We start from the raw sequence: 25927 nt of genomic DNA, 5'->3' as shown, positions 1-25927 counted from the left end.
TACTTCAAGGAAAACACTGGAAAACATTTCTCACTATTCTGCTGTTCTAAGCTCCCATTGAATCAAAAGCTCTCATTGTTTTAGAAACCCATTCTTATACATTATTTGTTTCACAATAAAGGAATCCTGCAGGATCATAACATTTGAATATTTCTCACTGTTTGTTTTGGTAGCCACCACATGATCCCTGGATGATTTTGTACAAAATCAGGAGAAGTGATAAGTGAAGACAAATTAAAAATTACTTATCCAATGGAGATCGTCTGATAATCAGGTCCATTTGAAAAGTACAGACTATTTTATTCCTTAGATTTGGCTTCTTCTGAATTCGCAAGGCAGTTACACTTCTGAAACTTCCCTGCTGACTCTATATACTTTTTAGAAAAGCTAGCTGTAATCACCATCAAAAAACTGTCCATTGAGTTATAGCTTTGAAGTATTTATACTGGCACTTGATTGGCAAGAAGTTGAAAGAATACATTCTGATTTCAGATTCGCAGCTGGAGATTAGTTTTAGCTTCTATATAAATCTTTGCTATTTAAATGCACCCACTTGATATAAAGGTTATTGAGTATGTCCGTGAAAAATTCTACAAGGTCCTTTAATTTGACAGTTTAATAATAATAATAATAATAATAATAATAATAATAATAATAATAATAATAATAGTAATAATAATAGTAATAATAATAATAATAATAATAATAATAATAATAATAATAATAATAATAATAATAATAATAAGTTGGAAGGGACCTTGGAGGTCATCTAGTCCAACCCCCTGCTCAGGCAGGAAACCCTATACCATTTCAGGCAAATGGCTGTCCAGTCTCTTCTTAAAAACCTCCAGTGTTGGAGCATTCACCACTTCTGGAGGCAGGTTGTTCCACTGGTTAATTGTTCTAACTGTCAGGAAGTTTCTCCTTAGTTCTAGGTTGCTTCTCTCCTTGACTAGTTTCCATCCATTGCTTCTTGTCCTGCTTTCAGGTGCTTTGGAGAATAGCTTGACTCCCTCTTCTTTGTGGCAGCCCCTGAGATATTGGAACACTGCTATCAATGTCACCCTTCACCCTTCTCTTCATTAAACTACACATACCCAATTCCAGCAACCGTTCCCTATATGTTTTAGCCTCCAGTCCCCCAATCATCTTTGTTGCTCTTCTCTGTACCCTTTCTAGAATCTTGACATCTTTTTTACATCGTGGTGACCAAAACTGGTAGGTTAGAATCAGAATGTAGGAAAGACACCATTTCACAGAATGTGAAGTCTATTTGGAAAGGGAAAATCTGTCATAAACATTACATCTATGACATTAAAAGGTGACTTGGAATTATGATTTGACAAAAGAAGTAACACTTTTATTCTATTGATAGTTATGCGGCAAAGTTCCTACTGATTTGGATTATCTGACTTTAAAATTTAAATTGTCATGCTTTTAAGATATACAAAATATTTGTTTTAAGTAGACAGCAAATTCATTCCTTTTTTTTTGCCAAAACTCGTAAGTGAACATTTTTAAAGCAGGGGTTAAGTAACAATTGATTTTGTTCATCCTTAAAATTAACAAATATAAAACATAAAATATTGATTGATTTGAGCATCTGATCAGATAAAATTCATTATTTAAGAGAGGAGGACCAAACTGAAGCATGTAAACTTGGATGGTATTGTCTGATTTCCTGCTCTTATAGGGGAAAAAAAGGAAAAAGGCCTTGATTTTCTAAGCTGTACTGTCTAAATGAAAATTTATGCTAGTGAAAGAGCTATAGTTTTGGCCATTTAAGAAAGAGGGCCATTTAAACTGCAAGTAGGGGTGTAAAAGTGTAGTGTAAAATGAAAGTCAATTTGGTATAGTGGTTAAGGCATCAGGCTAGAAAGTGGGAGAGCATACTTTCGAGTCCCACTTTAGACACAAAGTCAGATCTTGCGCCAGTCACTTTCTGTCAGGCCTAGGGAGGAAGCAATGGCAAACCACTTTAGAAAAAATTTGCCAAGAAAACTGCAGGGATTTGCTCAAGCATTCTTTGAAAACTGGACACAACTGAATAAAAAAAGTGGTACAATGAGAAAAGTCATTATGCAGGAAAACCTGCAAAAACTGTAACGTCAAAGAAAATAAAAAATGCTTTAAGAAGATCTCAATATTTTGCAGAAGCAAAGCTATACCAAATCTTTATGATAACAAATTTACAACATACAGTGCAACTTCCCCACTTAAAACTACAGGCTACACAAAACTGTTTAGCCTTCTGGTTGCATAGGTTTGGCTTATGAAACATACTGAGGAATATTGCTAGAAATTGCTTTACCTGTACCACAGAACAAGTGAGAACAGATTATTTTATGTGTTATATCATAGTTTCATCATACTTAGTTTGTAAATACCATTAGTAACCAAGAATTACTCATCCCATATTTTTACATTTGGTGTGTCAATGTTGCTAACATTGGATGTTCCTGTGCTGAAAACTGATGAAAATGCAGCCATTTCCTCTTTCTCTTTAACATCCTTTTTCTGGTATTTAGAAATTAGGTGCAGTAAGGAGGGGGTTGGGATGAAAGCTCAAGATCAGCTAGCCATAATAATAACTCTGCTTTGTGGGAACCCAAGGACAAGCTGATAATGTTTTGGTGGGCTGGGGACCTGGGGAGGAAATCTGCATTTTAGGCTAATTGGAGAATGTGATTTATGACAGCTTATTGGAGGTGGAAATTGCACTTTGTTACTTTGTATCTTGGGGAAGGGAACTTAGTTTTTGGGTTCAACTATATAATGCCGATACTTTGTCTCCTGAATAAAAAGTTCTTTAAGGAAGAATCTTGCCTTGAAGTTCTTTTGATGGGTTTTATCTATCGGAACAATGACATTGTATTGATTACTTCAGGGAAAAATGTATTTTTCTTTATTAAATTTAAATTTATTCCCCCTTTCATCTTTTTTCAACCTCACAATATTATTTTGAATTTTATTTGTCTTCTAGTGTATTAATTATTACACCCAATTTTTCCTCAGCTTAAAAGATGATCAACATTTCTTCCTTCTTTTTCATTCAACTTATTAACTTAAATATTGAAGGATAATCCTCTCCCAACTGAACAGGATGTACAGATGAGTATTATTTGAATATGGTTTTTGAAATAATTATATTATTAGTAAAGCCTGATGCTTAACATTACAAAAATAGCTCGTTTTTTTAACAAAACCTATAGTTAAAATTCTCCACAGACAAGACTAACATCAAATCAAGACAAAGCAAAGTAAAAACAAATAAGTTTGTTTTTGTAGTATATATTATTTCCTTTCTATTTATCTATTCATCTTAGAATCCATCAGAAGCCTTATTTTTGCTATTTTGGTTCTTATGTAGGCAATTTTTTCCATGTCAAATAGAACCATTAATATAATTGCCCTGCCTATAGTTACCTGTGAAAATTGAAATTCAAGGTCTGTTGTTCAGTTCAGTATAAATTATATAGGAATTTCCCTATTTCTGTAAGAGAATTTCTTTGTTAAGCCTTATTGTTGTAATAGGATTACAATATAACCAAAATGCAAAATGTGAATGTAAGCAAATTCTAGGTTCCGGGCCACACAAAAATATGAGTTGCTTCAATTACCAGATTTTTCTCCATGCACTTTTCTTTTATTTGTATGTTAGATATACAAATATCTATTGTACATCTATTTGTTTGTATATTAAATTTATTTCCCCCCTCAAAATAAGACTCAAGAAGGCTGACAACAATCAAATACAAAACAACCCCAAATCTGAGTATGAATTCCAGCCTGCACCTCCAATTTGTATGTCAGTTTCTAAATTAAAAACCCTATTTTGCACACTATAGAATATTATGAGTATACTTTGACTTAAAGGGGCATTGCACTTATGGTTAACGTTGATAATCTAGTCTACTTTTCTCTATATTATTAAAAAGCAATAAGCAAAAACTTCATTCACCTAAATATGATCAGCAATGAAAATCAATACCTGATGATAAAACAGAACAACGAAAGATAATGGTAAGATAATGGTGAAGAATGTATCAATACTTAAAGAAGGAGATCTGATCTTATGGAACCAAGTTGCATGGTTTAATTATGAATGGAAGAGGCAAAATGTATGTCAGAAAATCTGAATTGTTATACTATGTATAAAATTAGGAATTCATAGATTACTACACATGGCAAAAGTATTAATATAAAAGTAGGATTAATTTGAGCATTTATGATAAATATTGTTAAAATAATACAGAATACTAAGATATAAAATATTTTAAATGTGCGACAAACCATTTTTAGGGAAGTTTCAAATAACACTTAGGAGTATTTCATGCAATCTACTGCAGTGGTCTTATTTTTTATGGCCCTTGAACTACAGCATTAGAGAATGACATTTTATTTTGACCTTTCTTAAGAAATCAAGAGCTTTTAAAGTGTTTAAATATATTAATTATGTTGATGGCTTACTGAGTTAGAAGACATCTAAACATCCGAGTAAAGATGTTTGACATCTGGATGCATATGTGATTCCTGAGTTATATTTATAAAAACATTTAAATGTTATTTTCAGTTTTGTCAGCTTCATATTTTTTTCCAAAATATTCTTAGTCACCTACAAAGACTAGGAAATGTATGGTAAACCAAGTAAAATTTATGTAGCATTATATGATGCCATCTGTTTCTAACACAATATATTAAAAGAATGTATGGAATCACTTTTCTGAACTAAGGTAATGTAATTTAGATGACAATACATAGAGAGATAAACATCAGATGAATCATAAGGCTGGACTGAAAGTCATCTTGATTCACACTTATTCATTGTGAATAGAAGTCTCTGATCATAGAAGCTTCGACACCAAGGCGGACAGACAAACATGAATAAAAACTGAAACGCTCTCTTAATTTAATTTAGTTCATACAAAGTTATTCATTGAAAAATAGTGCATATTGCTATGTTCAAAGAATTATTAGGAGGCCAGAATTGAAATCCACATTGCCAGCCATTTATAACAAACTGTACTGCTCACTATTCTTTTAAAAACTATAATGAAGGGAAAACACACACAAAAAATATGAGATCTCATATCTTTCTGTTCTTCTTTTATCAATAAAAACCTGGCCACTGGGGAAACAGTACTTCACATGCCCTATATATAGAAGCACAGCTATCTGGTAGAAGCTATGATAATTTCAAAATATGTGTAAGATATCACCACACCAATGATGCAAATAATTTACTTTCATAATTTTATGTAAATACATGATACAATGTGATACAAGTATGTAATTGTGTAATCTGTGTGATTATGTTAATACAGCCACCATCCCATCCCTCTGTCCTGTAGAAGGGGAAAAAACATTCCATAAGAACAAGATATCTGGAGATCACCTTCTAGTCAGCATTTATTCATATACCAAATAAAACTGTCAACATGAAACCTTTATTTTCTGTTGCAATGTTATAACATTGTTATCTAAATATTTTAAAAAACGTGTGCAATAATACACAGATACATGCTATGGCTGCGATTATACATGACTTCTACCCATAGTTTGTTTACACAAACAAAATAAAAATTGACAGATAACACACTAAAGCAAAGCCCAATAAATCATATCATAGTTTAGCCCACTGTGTAAACTATGATGACTATGAAGAATGATTGTATAATTTTATAATATGTATAAAAGCTTGGTAATTTTTTAAACCGATGTGTGAATGTGCTTTAAAGTATACAAGATAATATTCAGCCAGGAAGAATCAAGTTTATTTAGCCTCATTCATTCTGATGCATTAATTTCTCATGGTGAAGTAGATTTCACCAGTGGATTTCACAATTAGTTTAATGGGTCTTAAGGCATGAGTAGGTGTGCACCTACTTATGATTTAAAATAAAACAATGCCTCCTATTTTGTAGGTACTCCATGGAAATCTCAGTGCAGAGCCACTTATGAATCGGTGCAGCTTCATTTATCTTAAAGGTTTAATGAGGTAATAAGAATTAAAATAAAAGTATTACTTTAAAGGCACCAACAAGTGAATGTTAACATATAAGTAATATTTAGCAACAATTGAAATTTCTCTTGTTATATGTATAAGAAAAGCATAATTCAGAAATAGTAAGGAACATCCATTACTGACTTACTTTAACAAAAGAGATTTTGCACTTACTGTGTGAGAACTATAGCCACAGCATCATTAAGGACACTTTCTCCAAAAAGGAGAGTATAAAGATCTGTATCAACATGAAGCTCATGAAAAATAGCTAGGACTGTCACTAGAAGAAATAAAAAAAGAAAATACGTTATGCTCAGATTTCTTTTGACTAAATGAATTAAAGGCCATACATATCATGTCTTTTTGAGGTAAACAATATTAAGTGTATAAGATAGGAAAAAGAAATGCAGCTAAATCTAGTTTATACCAACACAAATCACTACACCACTTTATATCTTCATTTTTGCAAACAATTGTTGTTTACCTTGTGTCCATATAATTGCTTTATACATTTCTTTTCTGATCTTTTAACTTCAGTTTCTTCTGAGGATTTCATCAACTCTATCTTGACCATTACTTTCTCCATCTTTCTTTTACTCTATTCACTATTACTTACTATATTTGGTTTGCAATTTGATTCTCATTTATTCTATGTAACCAAATTAACTCAGCGTATTCCTTTTTTACTGGTCTCTTTTATATTCAATTCACATGCCTTCAGCACCAATTTATTATTGACTGTATCTCTTTTTGTTTTATTATATATATAATTTCTTCTGAATTCAAGGTATGCTTATGCTTCTTGTGACTTACCCAACTTTTATCTGGATAAAACAGAAGCAATACATGGCCACGTTTTTCCCCCATCTTTTTACTCTTTGTTGTGCTTATAGAAGCATTCTACCTATTCTCTTTCTAACAGTATTTATATACCTTAAAATTTCCCTATCCTTTGTTTTTCATATTTAATGAACATTCTACCAAGACATACAAGTTCAATGGCTCACTCTAATTTTTGTTATTTATATGTAATTTGCAACAGCTTAGTCCATTTCCCTGTCAAACATAACTGCCTTGGTCTTGGATACATTATTTTTTAGTTCTATATTCCATACTGCATCATATATTCCAATATTTGCTGCAACTCATTCAGATTCAGAGCTCACACATTTCTAATGTCACCATTAGCATCTCTTATACATTTACCCTAATTATATTAAACAACCAAGAGGACATCATGCTTCTTTATCATAATCCTTGGTCAGTATTGAACTGTTCACTGAGCTTCCCATTTATTCTCACATGCTTTATTTCTATTGGAAACTCTACTGTCACATTCACCAACCAATATTAATTTCATATTTACACAAAATGTTCTATAATTCACTTTCTGATGTGCATTCTCTAAATGCACAAATGCACAACAAACAATATTTTTCATTTCATATATTTCTCAGTGACTGATGAAAACTATGTTCTACATGCATAAAGCTGCAGGACATTGTGGTGGTTGTTACTTCCTCTGTCCTTTCAGTCAGAATTCTGGCAACCTCATTCTTAAGTACACTTAACAAAATCATCGTCCCACAAAGTTTTTCTCTTTTGTTATCACCTTTGTTTCTTTACCTTTTGTTTAAGGGTACAATATAGGTAGTCCTCTATTGCAACCACAATTGGGACAAGAAAATTTGTTAAGTGGTATGATCATTAAGCAAAGCATTACATGACCTGATTTTATGACCTTTTTATCATCATTGTTAACTAAATCATCATGGTCATTAAGTGAGACTTCACATGATCATGATTGGCAACCTTCCTTGCCAGCTTTCCCATTGACTTAGCTTCTTAGAAGCCAGCCAGTGAGGTTGCAAATCATGATCATGTGATGTCTTCCTTAATGACACTGGTGATTTGCTTAATGATCACAGCAAGAAAGGTTTTAATCGGTTATGGTAATGTGAAGCTTTGTTTAATAACCACATCACTTGGTCATTAATTGTGGTTGTAAGTTGTGGACTACCTGTAACCATTTATTTTAAGTACCGGACACAAATCCTGTTTTCGCATGCATTTTGAATAATGCGCACTTAAGCAATCATAATAATATTATATTATTTGTCCAGTTTTATGCCATCTGTATCTGCAGCTTTACTAGTTTGCAACATTTTCCTGCTGTGCTCCTGCCCATTGTTTTCCTACCAGCAAGAGAAACACTGAGGAGAATGGCAAGGCCACATAAATTTCTTCCTCCCTCTACCCTTAAGGTTTGGATTTTAGACTCACTATGAACTCTCCTGTCTGTCTAGGCATCTGGGATATGTATAATGGGCGAATGTGGATTTGGTATAACTGACTTAGATAGATGGCTAATAATGAATAATGGAAAGGTTGAATATACCCTGCCTGGGTTTCTTCATTTGCTTCATTCTTTTTTTAAAAAAGGTAAGATGAGGCAAATACCTTTTTTGGGGTCATGAAAATGTCTAGGGATGCAGAGGGTCCGATACGCACCATGTTGCTGAAATCTGCTCTAGGGGCAAGAGATTTCTTTTGGTGAAACCTGGAAAATGCTTCCTATTGCTTCCTTGCAATACTTTCAACGGTCATGTACAGCAGGAGGATAAAAAGGGAAAAGAATAGTATGGCCTTGCACCAAACTGTGATACTAATAATGACTGAAATTAATGGAATTTATAGAGGGATTGATTTATTAATCTACAGGAGAGAGAGAGAGAATAATTAGTCATGCTCAACATGCTCAATTCAATGACTAATGGGAATAAAAAGCTTCCCAACTGAACCAGCCATACTGAAAACCTGAATACTAAAAATAACAAGTTCAAACTATAATTATAGATTCCTGGCTTTGCTAATCAGCCATCCCACTCAAGGCTTAACTGAAGAAAGGATTTCTTCACTTAAGCATTTTAATTATCGTGCTGTTTGTTTTTTTCCTCCATCCTCTACAACTTACCAAATATTTTTCAGCTATTTTGTATGACTTAGAAATAAACAACTGCAAGAAAGGAACAAACTACTGCTCTACAGCTGTAACCATAGAAACACCAAATAAAAAAGAGCATTTGGAACACCCGCCTAAATGAAGGCAAGAAGGTTCCTGTGGTTTTAAAACAGTTCTGCTTCAGCAAACCTTTCCAGATGCAAATATTTTTTCTAAACTTTGTATTTCAAGGAGGAAAAAGTGAAAACTAAGTGTTTTTAGTTTAGTACTCCAAGAATGATGTTTCTTAAAGGTAGCAACTGATCTAACAGAATACAGGTAGGAGAATAATTAATGTTAGAGAAAGTAGAAAAGGTACTCTGTGCTGCCGGTTGTTTACTAGATCTAGATCCTTCTGGATCTTAAAAGCAGCCAAGGATGGGACCTCATAGTTGAGTCCATGCCATGGTATCTGTAATCTCTGAGGGAAGGGAAAGAGGCAGTGCAACCCCTCCTCAAATTGGACCCAATTGTTTTGACAACTACCAACTTCTTCTTTTGAGGGGAGGGAAGGTTGTTGAGAAGGTAGTTATAATAGCTAATTATAGCTTGGGAGAAAACAGTGCAGTTACTCTGAACTTTTTTCATCCTTCTTCCATATAGTTCAGAACAATCTTATTTTGGGCTTCCTTCTGAAATATGTTGTGTCCCCCCTGAGAAGCTGCAGTGCAATTGCCAAGATTCTCTTTCCCACTCTTTCTCCAGCTGCTACATACCTTCATAGCTTAGGTTGGAACCATGAATCAACATTTTCCTATATATTTGACATCTGAGTCATGGGTGAACGCTGCTGATGAGAGCCCCCCAAAAAGAGATTGATTGTTTATTTTATTTTAAAATATTAAAAAGAGGTGGTGTATTTAGTGGAAATGTTGTAAAGACCAACAATTTTGAAAAATGATTTATGACAGAAAAAACAAATTTTAAAGGTTAAATTTTACATCAGCCACCTGCTTTAGATTCATCACCTTTCCCCCTTGGTTTATTTTGGAATTCTTAACAGCAATTTCTTTTGTTTATTGAAGTGTGAGGTCAATGTATCAAAAACTCTTCTATTATTTCTTCACATACATTTTATTCAAAGCGCTATGCATAAAGTACCATGTATTTTAATGCCTTATTCCTTTTCAGCCCTAACAATGCCCATTCTCAATATTTATCTAGACAATTTATTTTTCTGCCTGTTAAAAATATGCCAGAACAGATGAATATAAATTAAGTATCATAAGAGGAGCTAAGATGGCATCAGACAACAAATGCTGTAAGGAGTTCTTCCAATACTTTTCTTTTTATCTGTTTTAAGTACCAGCCCATTTTATTTTACCCCTACACTCTAGTTTCCAATGTAACAGTCCTGTGCTGCCCTATTGGAACCCTCAACCTATATAAAGTATAGAGAAAAGCTCCAGGATATCATTAATCATTATGACAAAAAGGGGGAAGAGACACTGCACACATTCTGCAACACAACTATATCCAAGCTCATGAAACAGCAAATAGTCAACAGTTATCTAACAAGTAGGCAGCCATCTCCTATTAGGAATTTAATCCTTTCTTCAGTTCTTGAGGATTTTTATACCAACTTATTTGCAAATTCCAAGCAGGATCATCCATGATGATGACTATTGAATTCAAATACATTATTCAGTCATGAAACCCTACAAGGTACATAGTGAAGACAGATTCCACTATTGGCAGGGCTGTTTACATAAATAGAAATTCCTCTCCATCAGAATTTCCATATACAAAAAAAAAGACAAGGAATATCCTAAAAACCACAGACATTTAAGATAGATTATCAAGGTAGGATGTATGCAAAACATTTCTTCAGAAAAATAAAGGATTGCGTGACTGAGAACATAATAGTGGAAGAACAGGCTGGGTTCAGACCTGGGTGCCCACAATAGATAACCACTTCATTCTATACCATCCTATTACTGAATTTCCAAAGATGGTAAATACTTGTTTACATATTTCATATATGTTAGCACAACGTTTAACTCTATAAACACAGACACCTTATTGAAGAAGCTGGACAAAGTAAATATGGAATCTAGACTTCCATACCTGATAAATATTTTCTATACAAATACATGCCTCAAAGTTTGTACTCACAAAGAGCACACCATTTACAGTGTTGTTAGATCAAGAAATATCTTGCCACATTACCAGAGTGCCATTACTTCACCAAGGGAACCACTGGTAATGTTTAATTGTATTAAAGCATTAAAGCATTCATTCTATTGTTCAGTAATATTTAGGAAGAGATAAAAATTGACTTGTTTCAAATAAATAAGAACCCTGAAACATGGATATAATTTTCCAATTTCTGATTTCTTACAATAACAGTCTAGGAGGTACCAATCGAAAAATGGGAACTGATTAACTAAATCCCTGATTAGCTTAGCATACATTTAAAATGACAAAGAATTGCTAGATCAATATTCCTATTCAATCAAATGGAAGATTATAGTGGACCAAAATTCTAATGCAATCTTATATATTATTACCTGGATCTGTAGCAGACATGAAAGAACCGAATAATAAACAGTCAGTAAAGTGAAAATCGCCCGAGTTCAGCTGATTGACATGCACCAGAGCCTTTACAAAGCCATACATTATCAACCTGCAGGATTGGAAAAGAAGAAGAAAAGGCTATTGAGAACAATTAAGACATGTTTAATGTTCATCTTTACACAGACTTCTCATTAAAGTATGAAGTGCTACTTATTAAATTTTTATCAATACAGTTTTTGCTGTCATTGACTTTGTCAGTCTACTTATATTTTTTTATTTTTTTATTTTTTTAATCCTATTTATATCCCGCCCTTCTCCGAAGACTCAGGGCGGCTTACAATTTAAGCACAAATCAAATGTGCTTAGCAATAGCCTTCATTCTATGTATATGCCTGCTTATTAGGGCTTTCGCCCCCCCAAAAGTGGCATTATTACAAAGTCAGCTTAATTGCCCCCAACAATCTGGGTCCTCATTTTACCTACCTCAGAAGGATTGAAGGCTGAGTCAACCTTGAGCCTGGTGGGACTCGAACCTGCACTAATTGCAGGCAGCTGGTGTTACTTAAGGAGGCATTAGCCCACTGCTCCACCAAGGCTCTTAGTCCTGAAATATTGGATCAAATTTTTGTAGACATTTGGGAAATAAAGGAAGCCCCAAACAAATATTTTTTCACTATTATCACTTTCCTCACTTAGATGATATATTTAGACACTTATTTTTGAGAATGATCTGAAGCAAACTGAAGAAGAGATCAGTTTGTCCAAACTTACAGACCTTTCACAGGACTAGCAGAACATGAGGTGCTGTGTTGGTGACATCTGATGTCACTAAAGCAAGGGCCCCCAACCCCGGTCCATGGACCAGCAATGGGCTGCAGCATGCCAGAAACTGGTCCACACAAACAAGCAAAGCCCCATCTGCGGGATGGAGGCAGAACATGAAACCACGCCCCCTCTGGTCTGCAGAATAACCTCTCTCCAAGGAACTGGTCCCTGGTGCCCAAAAGGTTGGGGGCTGCTGCACTAAAGGGTTTGTTTAGCAGATTTTCAGGTTTTATTGATTTATTTATACTAATAGTACAAGTACAAGTTATAAAAGGTTACAGCAAGGCACTAAAAAGATATCTATTAATTATTTCTGAGAACAGTCAACCAAGTCAGTGCTGAGCATTATATATCAATCCTGACAATTTCAGAAAGATGGAAAGGAAGGATGGAAGAGAAAGTGCTTTTAACACTAATAGAAAATTTCTGCAGTTATGTTATTTGATTGATGTAATATTAACATTATTTTCTCCTGTGTTATCACTTTCTGAGTATATTTAAACCCCATAAAAGTTATTTTCTTTCTGGTAAATATAAATGCCTTGCACTTAAATTTTTTCTGTTGTATCCTAAGCAATTTTATAGGACCTGGCCATAACAAGTACTCCTACATTGCCAGGGCTTGTGCTCCAAAGGACCTATCATGGCAGCATGCTTTGTTGTGTTGCCACCAGTTTCATTATTTCCATCCCTAGTCCATTCTTTCTTAGAGTCCTGAGACTGCCCCCCTCTAGAAAATGGAGATGGCTTATCCAATCCTGCTCTTAGTGGGTGATGTTACTGTGCTGAATCCTATCACCAACCCTCAGCTGGTTATCTACCAACTAGAATAAATTAAGTAATTATGTTGAATGAAATGGAAAATATTTTGAAATTGTATAGTTAGAATAAGGGTGTAAGAGCACAGTGTCATCATCCATTCTGTGGTACTCAAAGCCCTTAGAGTAAGATAGGGCCCAGATTTTAGACTCTGCATTCCCCTGGGACATCTAAGACTTAATATGGTTGCCTTAAGCCTTGCATACACTTAGAGAACCCAGTATATACCTTGAATTCTGCTTCTTTTTAATGTGAGTTGTTTCACACATTGAATAGGGAAGTGGATTTGATTGTATGCTTGTAGACACCATCATGATTTTTAAAAAAATCTTTAGGGATAATCCTGTCTCCAGCAAATAGAATTATTCATTCTTTCATTAAGATCAGTACAATTAACAGACATCAATCATATATATTCCTTCACCCCCTGTTAAATCTACATGGAAACAAATTACCAGCAAAATGATTGATGTACTGCACAGTATACTTAACAGATTATTTTCTCAATTATGATTTAATTACCCAGACTGCCTGACTTCAGACAACCCGTGGAATCATACATTATACTCAGTTGTATAAATTCTCGGTACTGGCTAAGAGAAAGCTGAGGCATCTTTACTTACTTCACTGTGTTTAATAACAAATGAAATTTAGTGTGTAAGGGTGCAGTACCAAATGAAACCAGCAGCTGAATTCTCACAGTTGAAGATAGTATTGATATTGGTATTCATTTCAAATTGCAAAGAAGACATTTAAATTGAGTTGACATCTTTGTTTAGATCACGGGTGTCAAACTCACCACGTCACATGATGTGTCACGATGTATTGCGACTCTTTTTGCATTGCCGGCAATGGGGTGGGTGCAGCCTGGGTATGATGAAACTGGCCTGCAGGCCAACAGTTTGACAACCCTGGTTTAGATGTTGGTCTGTTCTATGTAGAGTTCAGCCACATTGAATTCTCCTTTTCCAGATACCTGAATCTATGTATTGATTGAATGTCAAGGAGAGGCATTCACCATTGTTAAATCGTGTCTTCTTCTTGTAATTGTGCTAAAACATTAATTGATTTAGTTGTACTAAAATTGTATTAAACAGGGTTTTGTGCTTTGATAATTTTAATGCACATCTCAGTAGCTCAGTATATTTTCTAACCCGATATAGTATCTTGCTCTTATTAGATGCCCTCAGGCTTTTCTGTTCCTAGACATGATTATCTTATAGCCTAAAGCTCCTTTACAATTGATACTATGTGAAAACATACACTCAAATATAATGAAATATTTGTTATCTCAGAACAGAGCCAATGTAACACAATAAAATTGAGGCAATATAGGAATAGGATATTTGCTCATTCTGTACAACAAGGACAAGCAAACTCAGACCATTAGGTATATTTAGAATTTAAAGAGTGTGTCACAAAAAAGCTGTGACTAAGTGGGTTACTTTTCCATCCATAAAATGGTTGTTATATTTGGGGTATCTTGTAAAAAGACATATTTACCAGAAAGCAAATTGAGATCACTTCCTGTCATCACAGGGTGTAGTATAGTAGTATAACCATTTGGGGTTTTTTTTCTTGGGCAAGTAGACAGACTTCCAAGCAAACTATTTTGTTGCAATAATCTATCTTTTTAATTTTTTAAGCATGTCTCCATGTTCTTCATGGAATTCAAAGCCATGTCAGCTGCCTATTTATTCATTTATTTTAAAGAAAGGAATATTTTACTATTGCGGTAAGTTGGAGTGGCTGTGAATGATATTGCTGAATGGAATATTCCCTGTACCACAGTTGATTTGAAATTTTGGGTTGCTCCTGCTTGATTAGGACAGCTTTTATCCATTTGGTGTAACTGTTAATCCTTTCCTGGCTCAGTGCACAGTCACTCAACTCCTTGTCAGCTGATGATTGTATTATTGCAATTTGCTCTCCATGAGGTTGCCTTGAAGCATATGTAGTAGCTTAAAGTTGTTCAAAGTGCAGCTGCTTGGATACCCACGGGTAGACCTAATTTTGTCCATATAATTCATCTAATCCAAGAACTATATTGACCCACAGTCAGCCTCTGAATGCAACTCAAGATATTATCATCTCTGTACCTTATATGTCTCTGAGATTTAAGACACTTGTGGGCAATAAGAGAGGAATTTTTTTATTACATTTTCCTTATGGATAAGTACCCTGTTGCCTATCATGAACCTATATTAATAGCTTTATTTGGCAAAAAGATAATTAAGCTTTTTAAAATTGTACTTGCCAAAAGGCAATCCCTTTATTCATGAGCCGTTGAGCAAGCTCCCGCAAAGCCCTTAATTTGTTATGAGTAATTTATCTGTTCAGATATTGTGAATGCAGGCCACCAGTGCTTTAAATATCCTGTAAGCTGACCCACTGTGCTTTGTTCTTAATATAATGGCTTCAACCTGGTTAGGTTCTTGCTTTCATCATCTTGATTGCAGTGAGGGAAATACTCTAAAAGTTCCCATGTCAAACTCCCCCGTCAAACTCCCCGTGTCACATGACATGTCATGACGTATTGCGACTTTTTTTGCATTGCCGGAGCTGGGGTGAGCACAGCCTCTGCATGATGAAACTGGCCCACAGGCCGGCAATTTGACACCCCTGCTCTAAAAAGTATAGAACTACTAGGTCTACATTGCAAAAATCTGGATGACCATTAGATGACAGAGAATTCTTTGCTATCTTCTAATAGTTATCTGATAACCCACAGAATGGGAAGCATACCACAGCTTTCTAATAAAATGTTCTAGGATCATGCAGAAAAATTTACTGAAAACTAACAGAATTATATCTCCTTTTTAGGCCTTGATTTGAATGAATGAGTGATAAGAAGAATGAGTGGAGAGAGATGGATATGATATCAGGATGCTGATACTGTACTCAGTTCTTACATATTTTCTGGCAACAGGGACAGACTTTTCTAAACAGTTTGTATGAAACAGCTATATTTTTACATTAAACATTATTTGGCTTAATTTGTTCAGTATTCATTATGAGGTTTTGTTGCATTTTAGATAAAAGTATGAAAATCAATTCACACTAGGTGAAAGTAGATTTCTGCTTACTGCATTTGAAGTTAACCTGTCAATGAAGGAAATCTAAAATGAAGAACATGGTGGGTTCAATTTACATTAGAGATTTTATTACAGCATAAGATAAAATCTGAAGAACTGCTATGAAGAATATGTTCAGTAATTAGTCACTGAATAATTACTGAAATCTCGTAATTACCAAGACAAACGAAACATGAAACACTATCAATCCTAGACAGTTCAAAACTTGACGTTGCTGAATTTTTCATCTTACTCCAAATCATTTGAATTTTAAATCAAGTTATCAAAGCTTACCTTAGCTACTCATACTGCTTCCACACATTTTTCAAAGGAGCCAGTTATATACACATTAACTAAATGAACTTTTAGAAAACATCCATACAGACCAATGAATAACCTTATGAAATTAATCAGAGCTAGTGAACTTAATTTGGACTACAACTATGCTCAATCAATTAATAATGCATTTTGAAAGGCTTCCATAGAGGAAGAATAAAGAAAAAGTAAATGAAGCTGTAAAATAAATTACCTAGAAGCTAGTGCCATTGTAACAATGTATGACAATGACTGGTGTTCATAAATGTGTACCAATATGAAATGCTTTATCAACAAACTGCCTGATTAAATATCTTCTGTACAGACAGTCTTACAACATACATTTAAATCAAGCACTTGTCTGGCACCTGTCCATCAAATTATGTTTCTTGGATAAAACAGTCTGATATATAATTAAGATAAGCTGGGAATTATTCTAATGTACAAACTTCATGCTCCCCCTTTAGATGCCTAGACAGTCTCCTGGATTTGATTAATAGCTTGCCTTCTGGTATTAAGTGACTTAAATTTCTGTGCCCTGGAATTGGGTCTGGGACAACCTGGGGGTTTATGGCAACATGGTAGTGCCTGGCAAACCATTAGCAGTATCTTAACATGATTGTTGCTGACAAACATCTTGCTGCATTCCAAACATGATTCATGATTTAGTGGATCAATTATTTATTAAGGTGTTCCAGAAGATGAAGTGCCATAAGAGATACTTAGAGCATCACTGAAGAAGGACCCAAAGCAAACTTGACAAAGCCTAATTATGACTCTATAAAGCAAAATATACTTTACCATGACATATAAACCTAGACCCAAATAGATTCTGTATGCTTTATATAGCAGGTGTAAACCTCTTTTTTTATCCCCTATCAATGTGCCTGTCCAGTCCAAATCAGGCTGGTTCACCACTGGTTTTAGTTGCCAATATCTGTAGAATTCCTTTACCTTCTTGATGGGAACCATGTCCTATCAGTGATTTGTTCCTTGTAGTGGTCAAGTGAGATTTCAAGGTCTCAGAAAGCTGTTAAAAAGGCTTGAATCAAGCATAACTACTTGCTCTCCTTTTGGTCTATTTTTATACCATATTATTATGACACTGAAATCTTAATAATGGCTAAGGACAGTTCCATATGAGCTTTTTTCTTATTTCCCAAGTTTTTATTACACTTCAACATACAACAAGAATTGATTCGGGCTGTTAGACTACTGCTAATTATGTACAATAGAGACCTGGGCATCTTTATATGTTTATCAGTGTGTAGCACTCACTGAGAACTGACATCAACACTCAACTTTCTTTATTAATAACTGGGAAAAGAGAACAATCAGCCAACCTAGTGACCATTAGTTCATTGTTTGTGAAGACAAGGAAAAGGCTTTGATCTTGCTATAAAATTCATAGTATTAATTTAAACTTTTATTGCACAGGTAGTCCTCGACTTATGACTGCAAGTGAGCCCAAAATTTATAAATGTTAAGTGAGTTTTGACCCATTTTACAACTTTTATTGCCACAGTTGTTAAGTGAATCACTGCACAGAGTTGTTAAATGAATCTGGCTTCTCCATTGACTTAGCTACTCAGAAGGTCACAAAAGGAGATCACGTGACTTCAGGATGCTGCAGCCATCATAAATATGAGTTAGTTGCCAAGCTTCTGAGTATTGACCACAGACCATGGGGATGCTGGAATAGTTGTAAGTATGAAAAACAGTCATAAGTCATTAATTTAAATGCCTTTCTAACTTTGAAAGGTCACTAAATGAAGTGTTGTAAATCAAGGACTAACTGTATAGTATATTATAAACCTTAAAATGAATATTCAAAGTGATTCTTTTTTACTTTTGAAATATTAAAAAGAAATTTAAAAGTGGACTACCAATGTCTCTAAGAGTTTATCAGCTGAAAGAACCATTCTATGCTAAAATTATATCTGAATTGTATTTCTTCAGACAGCAAACTGAGGAAATCATATTTTGAAATAATACTTCATATTCAACAGCTGTAATACAGAATGTGCACTTAGAAAATCTGTAGAGTCAAAGTATACAGAAAGGAATGGATTTCTTTTGCTGGACCCTTGCTCCCTATCAGTATTAAGTATTAAGCTTGTGTAGTGACTTCCAGGTGTATTAAAACTATCACCTCCTGATTATCTTAACCAAAGAGGATTCTAGGAGCTGTAATCCTAACATATCGGAAGAGTATCAGATTGGAAGATATTTATCCAGATTATAATTGACTTTTTCAACACTGATGGAGGCAATTAGGATAGCTAGTTCAGTAGGTATGAACCACAGTATTCATTGCATTTGGTAAATATTTTGGCCAATTTGTCTTATTTAGCCTTCTGTTGAAATATCGATTTTTATAGCTTAGGTTCCTGCAACTTAGTAAATTGTAATGAAGCTGGCTAGGTTGTGATTTAGCATGATGTTTCATGGTTAAGTATGTTGTGTAAACCCACTCTGCGTCATAATTTTCTCTTATGGGCAAATATTCAGTTTCCTAATCCTGAAGTGATAGAGTACTGAAATAAATTTCTATAAAAGCATTGTTTATGTTAAATAAATATATTTTCCAAATTCAGTGGAGTATTCAGTATTCAGTGGAGCTTAATTTAAGGAAACTGTTACTTTATATATCATAATACCCCATTATTAAAACCTGAGAATTTATTTTTACTCAAAATGCTCTGGAATTGATTTTTCTGATGCTTTATAAAAAGATCTAGATATCATTGCAACCACACTATTTCTGTAAAATGCAATTATGCAACCATAAAGAGATAATTAAGATCACATTGTGACTTTTGGAGTAATGGAAATGAGATTAGGGAATAGTTCATTGTAAAATCTGTAATGAATTTAACCATAAAAACATGTTTAACTGTATTTTCATTTTTTATTGGATTAACTAAACTGTGCAGGGAAATTAATATGAAAAAATAATGCCTAGAAAATAGAATGACCTAAACCTTATTTTTTTTTTCTTAGGCTACTGGATCTTTTGTTTACTTGAGATGTCTGGGGGGATGTAATAGTATGTTGATTATTCCTGAGATGTTTTTGATATATGGTGGTAGTGCTACCATTTTTATAGCTTGTGTTGGTTGTATTGTAATTGTTGGAGTAGCAGTCACTTTTTGATAAAGTTCATGGTGTTCTGGGTTGTTGCAATGCTTGGCATTCAGATAAATCAGCCATTAAATTTAGGTAGGATGACTAAATTTCACCGTCCACATAATTTGAGAAACCATGAGATTCTTAAATTTGAAAGAGAAATACAGGTTTTCTTTCAATTGGTTGATATTCTTCTAAAGGAGAAATAAGCTTGAGCAAGTTCAACCACTTTCTAATATGCTTATCTATATATCTGGGCCATCTCATCCCTTCCAGAATTTTGCCTTTTGTAAAAAAGAAAAATCCATATTTAAATATACTTTCATCTCTCATTTTAAAAATGTTTCCTTCCCACAATATATGCATTTTTCAACTCTGAAATGTGTTTGGTCATTTGGGAATTGGCAAAGCTGTTAGATAATTAAGTTTGTGAACTGCACATTGGAATACCTCCCAGGCAAAGAAGTACCAGGTAAAAGCTGGGGCCTCCCTCAGTAGCTTTCCACTTTCTGAAAAATTGTAGCCTGGGGTATTTCCCTTTCCCCCTATGGCTGTTGGAAGCATTCCCCAATGGATGAGTTGATGGTGTAGTAGACAAATCTATAAACTATGTTATAAAAAGTACAGCAATGGAGTAAATGAAGAATGCTGTAATTACATAATGCTCATTAAGTCCTTGATTTATTCCAGGAAAACAGTAGTTTTGAGAGGCCATCATAATAGCCAAATAGTCTTACTTTGGCAATTAGAGAACCTTTTAAGCAATGGGATACTTTTGCCAGAACCTTCCTCTTTTGTCACAGATGGTTTCTAAAGACTATTCATTTTGTATCCTATCCCTCCCATAGGTAGATTCTTCTAGCTCTGTAACTCGGTGCCCAAAGATAGTTGACTTTTTGCCCTGTAAAAAATCATTTCTATTATGAGTCATTTCAAATTTTGTTTGCAGTACTAGCTCTCCTTCAGATGCAAAGGGGATACTGATACTGTGAATAAGATAGCTCCACACATTCCTATTATTGCAGGAATGTCATCCCTGTGGATATCATTGTATCATTGCACAAGGAAGCAATATATGTCTAATACAAATCAGAGGTCTCCAGTTGCAGATCCTAGAATTTTCAGCCAGATGGCTTTCAAGCTGGCTTGAAATACCAATATCCTGGTGACTATATCACAAGATCACTTGGTGTAGATCCAGAGTAATCACACTTGAGTAGCCCCCAGAAAGTATCTTTCAGGGTTTTTCCCCCTCTTTAAACTGTTGCTGGCTTCTGTTTCTCTTCATAGAATGTTGCAGTTAAAAAAAATCTGTTCAATGAGAATTTGTAAAAGAAAGCCAACTGATTCCCTTATGCAGTGATACAGAGAAATGAAACGAGAAGCCCTTTTTATCATGGGAATCAGGAAAGTTATAAAAGTTATAAAATTATAAGAGAGGCAATGATATTCAGATTTCCAGTTGTGGTAATACAGTTGGCTGGGAAACTGGAACTGCAGTCTCAATAATATTTGAATTGGAGAAGAGTTTTCCTAATCAAAGGGAAATTGCCTTCAGGCATGACTAGGGAAGGAACCTCCATGTGACTGCCCCATAATTAAAGTAACAGATACTTTATGGTTCTGGAATAAACACACACACACACACACACACACACACACACACACACACACACACTCAAACAAACACACAAGCTATATGGAACTCTCCTAAAAATGATTATTTTATTCTGCTCTCGCCTGACATTTGAATTTTCTGCCAAACTGCTGAAGAAACAAATAGCTTTTAGAATATATGTTTCTGCTGAGCTGAGATGCAGTGCACTTTTGGTGACAAAGGACTGGGATAGGGGAGGATGATAGGGAAGAGGCAGGGTATGACCCACAACGCCCTTTAACGTGAGCCATTCACATAATCCCTGATGTGCACAAAGACTCTGGTTAAAAAAAATGCATATAACAGTTTGGACACCTTTGCAAAGTATTTTTTTCTTTAAATGTTCCAGAACTGAAAATAGCTGCTGAGGTTCAGTTTTCATGCATGATCCGTGGCTTAAAATTAAGCCCTATTAAATAACATTTGAAAAAGCACAGTTTGAATCTGACTAACTTTGCTTGGAGATACAGACCTGAATGTCTTCCTTCCTTTTTTCTTCCTTGTGTTACTGCCAAAATAGAGGAATCTTAATTTGCCCCACTCTCTGAGACACATGTGAATTCCAAATTTATTTAATAAATTCATAGCCCCTCCATATCATATTCATGTATATGATGCTAACCCCTTTCAGTTTATTTTATTAATTCATCATAGGATATATATATTATTTTATTTATTTGTTTATTTAGAACATTTATATAGCTGCCTATGTTATTATCAGCTCTGGGTGGCTCCCAGTCTAAATTTAAAACAGCTTCAAAGCAATATTAAAATTAAAAGACTAAACACTTAAATGTTATGTTAAATTTTGAGAGCACGACATAAGAATTTCAAAAAAAATGTCTGCCTTTGTAGGTCAATACAAAACATTTATTGAGAAGATATCCTGCTTTTAAGAATGTGGAGGTCCATCAGCTTAATGTTTTTATTTTAAACATGCCCAGGGAATATGCAGAGTCAGAAGCATTCTTGAAAATAAAGACTATGTTGGAAATTGATGAGGGCAGAGGATAAGACTAAAAGAAAATGAAAGTTTGAAAGACAAGAAGTCATTAAAGCATATCAGGGCATGGGAATGTTAATCAGGAATGCATTAGCAGACAGCAAGAATTGAAGAGACAGTTATTTAATTTGTGGTCAATAGATTATTTTCTTCTTCCATTGACATCTTTAATTAGCCTTCTCTTGATAAGAAAATATGTTTTCTTTGCAAAAAGACAGACTGATAATAAAACTGCTATAATGTCATCTTACTAATATTTGATGAATTGTGTCCTATTTAAGAGAACTTTGACTTAAAAGAAGTAAATGTTTACTAAAGGTGAATGATGAGTTCAGTTTCTCCAACAATGTCTGCTGGGGGTGCTCTTCCACCAAATCTTCAGCTTGACTAATTTCACCTTCATGATATTTCTAGCTCCAGGATTCACTGGGTACCATGTCTTGTTCTTGATCTTACAACAAGGAATTCTGTTCACATTCACATTCACTTGAGTTTTGTGGGTTGCCTGTCACCTGGGGACTTCTCACATTCAGATGAATACAAATACAATGGCACTTTGATCTTGGTCCTCACCATGAAGTTGTTGAGGGTTAAGGAGGCAGGGCAAACATTACAGCAGGGGTGTCAAACTGCTGGCCCATAGGCTGGATGTATCTTAGTGAAACAGCACCCATTCCATTGCCAGCAATGGCAAAAAAGGCATGATACGTCATGGCACATCACATGACATTGCGAGTTTGACACCCCTGTACAACAGGGTCCTTTTTTCCCCTAGTATTCTGGCTTTCAATTTTATGTTATAAAACATATGGTGTACATATGGTGAAGCAGTTTAAAAACACAACTAAATGTAATAATTTATACCACAAAATCAGATTTTTACATTATGTACAGGAATCTCACATGTGCCATATTTGATTGAAAAGCAAGTGACAATGAATTTAAGCCATCAATCCTGAAAAGGAAGGGAGATAGACAGATAGCTAACTAGATATTTCCAGGCAAATGTCCTGTGCAGCATCTGACATCTGTACTAATAAATACTGGATTACCAATTCCAGTTGAGGCAGTTCCTAGAGATTTCATTCTCACATGTATTATGTACATATATGGAGATATTTGGTTCATACACAGCCTATTCTGTTATACAGAAATAAAAGCACCTATCACTTTTCCCTTCTTGCTTTCCAGCAGAAAATAGTAACAAAAAGAAGAAAATAGAATGGAGGTGTGACAAGGGTAGCTTCAACAGGAACAAAAGTCAGTAGAAAAGAGAAGCAAACTGGATGGACAATGAAGTTATTATCTGGATGAGCCTTCACTGCATAATGGAAAAATACTTAAATGCAGCCCTCATTATATCCACTTAATTCAAAAGGATTAATTTCAGAATTGAAGAAGCTTCTTGGATGAGAAGTGAAACATTTTCTGGAAAAAAATCAAGAAAGGCCAGCTGCCTTTTGGAAAGCATATTTGGGATAATTTCAGTCCAGTTCACACTGTGGCTTTTCACATAGCTTCAACATACAGATGGCAGAAAAACATAAGGAATGTTAACTTTCCTCCAATTTCATGTCAATGCCCTATAACATAGTCAGTTTGCTATGAAAAAAGGGACTGGTTGAATCATGCATGTCTGGGACTGTGTATTATAAACTGTTACTGAAACCCCATCACAAAACATCTCTCTTTGTTTATATATGGATATATTTGTGGAAGCACAAATTACTTCCTCATTTTGTCATTTCTAATAATTTCTATTCTAGACAGCTTTGTGGAATGACCTTTAGTCCAGTATAAGTAGGTTTTTTCTGTAAATGCTTATACTCTCTAGATGTGTTTCTTTCCTTCTTCTAACCACTTCAAATTATATGCCATTTCTTTTTAATATTTTCCCCACAGGCTGCCATCAGGTATTATTCCTTTTATGTAAATGTCATTTTTTCCAGCAGTGCATTTTGCTTAAAACAGCCACAATCAATTATATATGAGTAACTATCCTCAGAATTGTCTTCAGTAGTCACTGTGCTGTTGAATACTATGCCAGTCTTAAGTCTCCCCACCTGTGGGTACATCTACCATCTAAAGAATTTGTAAGCCCCAGTATATATTTTGCTTAAACTGTAATTAGAAAGCACAGTTCAGTGCTCTGATGACTTAAGTATCTTTAAAATCCACATTAGTCCTGTACCTTTTTGGCTGAAATGATTAAGTGGAAAATTGCCATAAATGCTTCCTGGGTGAAGCAAATGAATGATAATTAAATCAGATGAAGCGGAGATGCAACTGAGAGACTTCAGCTGTATTTTACACCAAGCATTTACTCTACACAATATGCATCATTTTTTTTAAGTGTAAAAGGATTTTTATATTCCTTTGATAAACACCACTCTTTTTAGAACAACAATTTTTGTGAACAATTGGCAACATGTGGCTTTACAACAATAGAAATCTAGTTAATACATTCTAAAATGAAATATGGATTACCCAATAGTGCCTCTGAATATGTTAACATGCTAGCTCCAAGATTATTTTGCATGCATAGCCCTTTTACAACCTTCGCCAATCTGAAACTCTCCAGATATATTGAAATAACAACTTTCAGGATTGCCAATCAGCATGCCCAATGGTTACTATACTTTAGGGTGGGCTCATTCTGACTACAGGTGCCATAAACCAGTTATGTGATTTTCCACCCTTTCCTTATTTTGAGACAGGAGGTCCGCAAAGTATAACTAAGCTATAATGTAACATGTACCATAAAAAGCATGAATATTCTTCCCAAACCTTAACTCTAACTGCAACACTAAACTTCTTCCTAACCATTTGAATTACTATGATGTGCTCTCAGTCTCTTCCCAAACATTAAGTACAGTCCTCAGTTGCCCAAAAGCTACTTGCTCTGCTCTATATCGTAAAAGCAAAACACACGGGTAATAGTTACCATGCTATCATGTACGGAAGGCAATATGCCATAATAATAAGAAAGTTTCTTCCAAAACCAAAGGGAGATAGTAACTTGATTGGCTGAATCAGATAAAGGTTTCCCAACATAATCTTTTCTTTTTCACTCTTTCATATTCTCTCTCTCTTTCTCTTTCCCTCCTTTCTTCCCTCCCCTAAAAGAGTGCCTAGGACCTGAGAAGAGAAAGAAATAAGAAGAAAATAATACAATAGTATCAGGATATTTGAGATCATGTCCCTAATAAAATAGCCTGAACATATAATTAAAATTATATAGCCACTGTAAAACATCAGTAGCATTCACGGTAAAGACTACAATGAGACTAAGAAATGCTCTCAAACGTACATAGATTTGCCTTGGACTAAATCAACCTTATGTGGACTTTCTAAGTACATGGATGTGAGAGACTCAAGTGATTTTCAGAGAGTTTGAGTGACATAGCATGACAAATGCCTAGAGCGCCATTAGAGTAAAACAAAGAGTTCAGCAGAGAAGAGACTTTCCTAAATATTATATTGTGGTAATAAGGGCACAAACACAGAAAGTCAACTGGTGGCTTCCTTCATTCCTTCCAGTTCCTTCTAGGAAAGGAAAGAGGCTGCAGGATCACTTGCCAGG

At 34.7% G+C, this 25927-nt stretch overlaps 1 protein-coding gene across 1 annotated transcript in view; it reads right to left on the bottom strand.

Moving 5' to 3' along the window:
• The window catches only part of SLC9A9 (solute carrier family 9 member A9), a gene marked incomplete at its 3' end in the record, with an annotated part of 228259 nt that overhangs the window by 164515 nt on the left and 37817 nt on the right, over positions 1 to 25927 (bottom strand). Inside the window, exons 5-6 of the mRNA XM_083364697.1 lie at positions 11516 to 11631; positions 6179 to 6284 (exon numbers count right to left, since the gene is read on the bottom strand). Coding sequence (XP_083220823.1) covers positions 6179 to 6284; positions 11516 to 11631 — 222 coding nt within the window. The remainder of the gene's footprint in view (positions 1 to 6178; positions 6285 to 11515; positions 11632 to 25927) is intronic.

The sequence above is a fragment of the Vipera ursinii genome (genome assembly GCF_947247035.1).
Source record: "Vipera ursinii genome assembly, chromosome: 5".
Taxonomy (NCBI): domain Eukaryota; kingdom Metazoa; phylum Chordata; class Lepidosauria; order Squamata; family Viperidae; genus Vipera; species Vipera ursinii.
Note: the sequence above shows the minus strand (reverse complement) of the source record. Positions and strands in the feature narration are given on the sequence as shown.